The 7365-nt window shown below is 40.7% G+C and overlaps 1 protein-coding gene across 1 annotated transcript in view; it reads left to right on the plus strand.

The window, feature by feature from the left end:
• Positions 1 to 7365, plus strand: part of PARD6G (par-6 family cell polarity regulator gamma) — a 57799-nt gene that overhangs the window by 2490 nt on the left and 47944 nt on the right. Inside the window, exon 2 of the mRNA XM_009998287.1 lies at positions 2051 to 2273. Coding sequence (XP_009996589.1) covers positions 2051 to 2273 — 223 coding nt within the window. The remainder of the gene's footprint in view (positions 1 to 2050; positions 2274 to 7365) is intronic.

Consider the following 7365-nt stretch of genomic DNA (forward strand, 5'->3'; position numbering starts at 1 on the left):
TGCAATGCCAGAGTACAGAAGCTTGGGTGTGCCAGACAGAGCAGGACTGATGGGCTGCCCAGACAGACTGTGTGGGGCAAGGGTCTGAGTAGTCATGTAAGATGAGTGTACTGACTGGGGGAGATTGCACAGCCTCTGAGTCCTTGCAAAGCAGCATGCATGCTAATGGTCGTGAACAAGTTGTCTGTCCAGTAAAATAGTGGTTACTGGGATTCACATGTGGATACCCTGGCCTGGCACTTTTTTCAGCTGAAGGAACCCCAGGTTCCTCTTCAGGTGTGCAGAGCAGGAGATGCAGCTCTAAACAAAGCCTACAAATGTCTTGTTCTTGCCCATTTAGTCTGCCATGTAGGTGCTAAACTTGACACTTCAAGATGGTTGCTTCTTGTTTGAATCTAGGAAAAAGAAAAATTTAAGATGGTTTTCAAATAAAAAGACTAGTTGTTTTTTTTTATTTGTTTGAAATGTGTCAGCAGAAGTAAGTTGCCACTTGGATTTTTCTGGAGAGGAACAGGGAATGAAGGACAAAGGAGGACTGTTCTTCCTCCATTGGAACCAGCTGTGATTTGTTCAGCTTTTGTGCATTTGGATGGGCACTCTGAATTGAAATCCAAACTGGAACTAGCAGTTAATGCTACATACAAGCAGCGTAATTTGACTAAACAAGCTTTTAAATGATCACAACTAGGCTTTGATGGTGAAAAGTGGGGTTTTCATAACTGCGGAAGTAATTTGAGAATATGCTTGCACCCAAAGCCGGAGCCAGTAGGGTTGGTTGTTATTTTTTTTGCTTGAAGATGATTATGGTGATGATTCATAATTTTGTTAGTTTCGGCAAATGAGTGGTTTGCAAGTGTAAGTTGATTTAACATCTGAGGACCTCTGAGCAAGTCATTCTCCATTTTGAGGAAGAATTTATCTACAGAAAATTCTCAATTTTTGTTTGCTTGTTGTTTTTTTGCCTTTGGTTTCTTACGTGGGTATTGACTGACTGCAAATGAGAACTTCCTTGAGATCCTAGTAGCAGCCTTTCTTTTTCTTGGATTTGTGGATGCAGTTCCATGCTTTCAGGAATGAGTTAGTGTGGTTTAGAGGTTCATTTGATGAACAGGAGTTTACTAGTACTATACAATCTGAGTTATGAAACTTAGTGTACCAGAAAGATTTTAACTAGATGTTTTTTCACTCTCTTTATTTCCTTAATTAGAGCATCTGATTTTTTTCCTTCTGCTCTTAATAGCATATTTGGTTTCTAATATCAGAAGTAAGGTCCATTGAAATGTTTTCCCCAATCACTTTCTGATTGATTTTTTAATAACTTCATGGATTTATAGCACTTACAATTGTCTTGTGCAAAATCACTCTCCACCCCCTTTTTAACAACCACTTACTAGTCTGCAAAACTTAAAAAACCAAAACCAGTAGACTAACAGAAAAATTAAATCCACAGAAACTAACTTAGAGTAAGAACTTTTCTCCTTCTGTATGGATATTGGGAAATTTAGGGGGTGTGTAGAGGGAGTGTGTTTCCTAATAACAAGCTGTGCACTTGCACCCCATACTTCTTTAAAGGTCTTGTGGTTGGGATCCTAGTGGTATTGACTGGAAATGTGTAAAGAATTTTTATAAGGTTGTTTGAATAGCTGTGTAACTTCTTTTGAAAGCAGTAGAGTGAACACTTCTGCTTTGGAGAAGAATGCTTCTGTGGATGTCTGAGATGATGACAATTAACTATGGAGCTTCAAAGTTAAATCCTACAAATGCAATTATCCTCAAGAGGATTTAATGAAAATTTAATATTTTTAAAATACACTTTCTTTTTAGGTGGCACACTTGAGCGTATCTATTTTCAGGCAGGGTGTTGTCTCAGTAGCACCATGGTTCTGTTTTAATGTAAAGACATAAAAAGCCATTTGTAGACTTGAATGTAGCAGTATGTGACTAGATCAGTCACAGAAAGAGAGAGATGATGTACAGTAGATTCAAATGCCAAGGCAGAGCACTGGGCTGTGATGATGTTTGATAGTAGATGCACTTTCTTCTCTTGCAGTTTGGGGCAGAGTTCAGAAGATTCTCACTGGATCGTTACAAGCCAGGAAAGTTTGAAGACTTCTACAAACTCATTCTTCACATTCATCACATAGCCAACCTGGAAGTGATGATTGGGTATGCTGATGTACATGGAGACCTTCTCCCAATTAATAATGATGACAACTTCTTCAAGGCTGTTTCAAGTGCTCATCCACTGCTCAGGGTTTTTATACAAAGACAAGGTAAGATGCAATTTAATTTTGGTGCCTTGAAGTATGCTGGGACAAGGTGAAGTGTGGATTTGTAGCCCTCATGTAAAGGATTAAATTATGTGGAAGGGTCCTAAGAGCCCTCTCACTCCTCCTCTCAGGCACCTTATTGCAACTTGCAGGAATGGCATGACTTCAGAGTAGGTAGAGGGACTCATTGCTGCCTGAAAGGTGTTTGAAGGATAACATGCTGAAAGTCACCATGAGCCCCTTCTTTTCCAAGGGAAGCCTACCTTGTGCTGCTGGTATTTGGCACCATTTGAGCATGCCAACTGCACCGCTCTACTTGTTTGAGGGAGCTGTGAGGCGGGAGGGGATCTTACTGTTGTACTGCTACTTCTGTCTTATCTATCCATCTTGATAGTCAATGCCATACCCAATGATTCATGCCTGCATAGTGTGTGAATGCACACAAATGGTTTATTGGGTGTTTTTGCACCTACCTATGTGCTGTCACAAATGAGATCTTAGTTTGACTATTTTGGTCTGGCTGGCAAATGATTCTCCCCTCTGTCCTTACACTAAGGAGTGAAAACAAAGTAGTAACTTAATCTAAATGTACAGAACAACACCTCTTTAGGTATTAATTGGAAACCACATAGTGGAACAAGAATTTAGCACAGGCTGGGATTGTGTGTACAATCTCTGTGATCTAGTGAGGTGGTTGAATCACCACCCCTGGAGTTGTGCAAAAGATGTATAGATGTGATGCTTAGGAAGATGGTTTAAACACTGAACTTGGTAGAGTTAAGTTAATGGTTGGACTCAATGATCTTAAAGGTCTTTTCCAGCCAGAATAGTTCTGTGATTCTCCAAGTGTTGAATCTTCCCATTTTGAAGCATCAAGCAAACCTTGAGCAGAATTGCCCAAGAGTCAAGATGACGTCAGGTTAAAGTGGCTTTGTGGCGTTCTTGTCAAGCTTTTATTGCAGATACCTGAAACCTTCTCCTTAAAGACCATGTTTACGGTTGCTTCAGGTGAGGATTGGTTTTTATAAACAAGGTGTCTTCCCCACAAAGCTCCTTAAATCCCAGGGAAACCTAATGCTGCATTAACACTACCTCCACAGTTTTTTCAGTCATGTAGTGATTTATAGCAGAGGGCTTTTGGAACTGAAATCTTGTCAGTAGCAGAGTCAGAAGTGAGACTTGATCTGAGACTTTTAGCAGTCATGTAGCTTTTTTGGCCTGGAGTCTCTGCTGTGTGGGTGTTTGTACTGATAAGGATTTAGCAGGAGGTTCCAGCCTGCTCATTGGTATGAGCTGATACAGTTTGTGGTTCGATTCAGTGTTGTCAAATACATCCAGGGCTATGTGACCCTCCCCAGAGTATGTTGTCCATTATTGCTGTTTAGATAGGGATAAGAGCTCAAGAAGGCAATGGAGAAGAGGGTCTAGAGCAGTTTGTTTTGTTTGCGTGTCTGTCAGATGAGTGGGCATGTCTGTGGGACTTGGATTGCTAGCTCTCTCTTCTTGTGCAGAAAATGCAAAGGTGAATGATGACTCCTGTTGAGTCTCCTTCCTGTCATGCCTGTTAGGGCTTGTAAATGCTCATGGTGGGTCAGGTCATGAGAAATCTCTTTCATGACTTTGTCATGCCTGCATCAGTTTGAGTTTATTCATGTCTCTGGATCAGTCCTGTAGCTGCCCTTGCTCTGCTTGGGCAGATTGCTGAAGCCACTGAGTGTCTCTAACTGCTGGGAGGAGGATTGCCACCAAAATGCTGATTGCTGAAGTAGGCAAATGAGAAAAAACCTGTTGACTACATGTGGAAAAAATACTCCCTCCTCTTCAATAGAAGTATGCTAGTTGTGGGGGTTTATAGCCTGTAACCTTAATGGAAAAGTGTAGTATTTCCCTTTAAAAAAAATGTTTTTCTTTTACCTATTGCTCAGTGGGAAGAATAGCGCTGACAAGTAAGGAAGCTCATGCAAGGGGGTAGACAAGCCCATGCCTCCTCTCATGTGACAAAGCTTGAAAACTTTCCCAACACATGTTCTGCTGCACTCCCTCTATAAAGCTGAAGGGAACAGTAAATTCTGGCCCGTCCCTTTTGATTAATGGCATCCTTAATACGGGACTCCGGAAATTAATAATTGAGATTTGTAGCAGCAGATGCTCTCAAACGATCATGTCCACTTCCTTTTCTGCAAATAAGCCTTTAGAACTTGTTCCCTTCAACAGTAATAGGAGTTAATGAAATCTTGTTGTCTCTTCCTTTGCTTCATCATACCCCCACTGTTTTTTCTCTCTTCAGACTGGGGTGACGGACCAATGCTGGCCCTTCTGCTGAGATTTACACAGGAATAAGGGGACTTAGCACCAAGAAATCATTGTACCATCCAGGGGAACCATAGTGTGCCTACAGTGCTTCAGCTTGCACCCTGAACTCTGATGACTTCAGAGGCAGGAAATTAAGCTGACAGGGATGCTAGTAAAATACGAGGCCAGGCCTCTTGTGTGACTTTGAAAGAGACTGCAGAGCGTGGGTTCTCTAGCCTGTTTGAGTCAGGGATCACTGCCCTTCAGTGGGAGAAGTCCTTGGAGGTGGCTGCTAAAGGTTGTCCTTGCAATGTTGTAGAGTAGGAAGGTTTTGAGAGAGCTGGGCAAAAGTATGGAAGGAATGGAACAGTTGAAGTTCAGGTCTTTTTCTAGCAGAGCAGACTGTTTATCAACTGCATGATTAGTCATCTGTTTTCACAGTTTATAGCTGGGTTATCCTTTCTCTTGTCAAGTGAATCATGTCAAAACAGCTTAACTATTTGTTCCCAGAGTGGCAGAATAGGTAACTTTGCACAGTAATCTCGCAACAATTTACTAGTTGAGTTTTTTGTTTGCCTAGTTGTGTTTTATCTGAGCTTAGTCTTGCACTTTTCCAATTCAAATGCAATTCTCTCACTTGTTCCCAGAAGCAAGCTGTCTGCCTGCTGCTTAACTCCTACATGCCAGGGTGATGTCCAGGTATGGGACAGCTGGTTTATTCCATTTCCTCCTTTTTGTTCCAGTCTCCTAAGCCCCCAGTTTTTCAGCATTGCAGTTGCTTTTCCCTCCCCAGACATAGAATGTCACTGCTTATAAGCCAGCCTTTTTATTAAGGACCTGAATTGCCTGCCATTCCCAGAGTGCTTGCAGCAGTTACTGTTCGTAGTTTTGGGGGTCTTGAAGGCTCTGGGATGTTTACAGGTTATGTCTGAGTAAACTCAGCTATGATACATTTTTATAGCCCATAGTGATCTATCTGCTTAAAGTATGCGGTTCTCTTCTTTTTTTCCCTGCTGTACCAAATTACAGTGCAGACAAAAATCCTAATTAGAGTACCAGGCTATAAAAAGAAAAGGCAGTTTTCTTTTGGCTTGCTTTTCCAGGCTGAGAGTATGAGTTGTGTCCTGTATTGTAAACTGATGTGGTTCTTTTGAGTTAATTAGCACAGTAGTGATTTATGTCAGCTGATGCTTTGAGCCTAAGAATTTATTTGCTTGTCTGTAACTGATACCAGACATATCCTGAAATCTCAGGAAGGTGCCTGCTGCTGAGAAAGGGACCGATGTCCCAAAGATATTAGAACCATTAGAGTTATGGATACCTTTGACTTGCTCCATGATAACTGAACTCTTGTGCTGTAGCCAAGACCTGCATCAAGGAAAAGCTTATCTGATGATGCAGCTGGTCATAATTTTTTCAAGACTGTTTATTCTGTCTCTGATTTAAACTACAGCACTTCAGACAAGCTCTCGTATACTGGAACAAATATTTCACGGTAAGCTAGGAATTTAAGCAGAAACAAAGAACAGAAAAACTTAGAGGAGTTAGTATTGCATACTGTGAACGCATTAAATTTTTCCTTGTATGATTAAATGGAATGATGATACTATATTGCTTTATACCTACCTCTTAGAGACAGAGTATGTGTTCAAACCAGGCTTAAATACAGTAGAATAAACAGAATGGAAATAGAATGGATTCCAATAGAATGAAATAAAATTAAGTGGAATGGAATAAATAGCAGATTTATAATGACTTCTCCATCATAAACCTGCCTGAAACAACTATGATTTTTCAAGCGGGGCATAAGGATGTAAGTGGAGGTCTAGCAGGTAACAGAGACTTCAAGACTTCTCCCTTTTTGCTTGGGTTAACTACTGTGGTGTGTTTAAGCTAGGAAGTTCAGAAACTCATGGAAGTGTTGGAAAATGAAAATGCTGGTGACCCTGTAAGTACTCTGCACAGCACTTTTTTACAAGGAAAAAATGTAGACCCAAGACCAGGAGGCTGAAGTAAAGGTGGCATACTGAATGGAGTGATATTTGGCTCTAACTTTAACTGAGCACAGCACTGTAAATCCAGACTAATTATTCTGATTCTGGGATAAGTGATGAAGGCTGCTGATGACTGAACCTTTGCTTCTTATCACTCTTACAGGTTTATAGAGTTTGCATGGGCAGTAGCAGAAAAGCTGCTGTAGCTCAAGTAGCAAAAGAGGTAAGAAGTGGTGAGCAGAATGGTCATCTTGATTCTAGACTAAGATCAAATGAACTCTTCTTCTGGGAAGCCTTTTTGTTTTGTCCCCATAACAACTAGAGGTGTCCTGATGGTTTCAGGTTTTAGACCTCTGCTTGCTTTGCCTGAATTTCAGCAGGTGGCTTTGTTCCTGTAAATCTGTAGTGTTGACGAAAACGTCTAACTCAGTAGAACAATTCTCAAGGAAAACTTGAAGGAGTTGAGGTTTAGAGAAACAACAAACTTAGTTAAATGTTTGGGCAGTCCTGACAAGACACATAGAATGTCAATAGGGACTGTGACTGGTGCATGTGTATTACTATTGCTCTTAAGTAACTTCCATAAAATATCAGTAAATTAAGGAATGTGGGGCACTTGGTCAACCCTAAAGCAGATTCTAGGTCAAATTCAGAATCTTTCCATGAACAATAATAATTTAAAAGCTTTCTAAATTTTAAATAGTTTAATAAGCATCCTAAAAGTAGGAGGAGACAGGTGAAGTGCTGGAGTCTCAGATGCTGGATTTATATTTCAGCATATCTTTTTAAAATGCTACACTTCTAGCAGG

Source organism: Chaetura pelagica, unplaced genomic scaffold (genome assembly GCF_000747805.2).
Source record: "Chaetura pelagica isolate M959 unplaced genomic scaffold, ChaPel_1.0 scaffold565, whole genome shotgun sequence".
NCBI lineage: Eukaryota > Metazoa > Chordata > Aves > Apodiformes > Apodidae > Chaetura > Chaetura pelagica.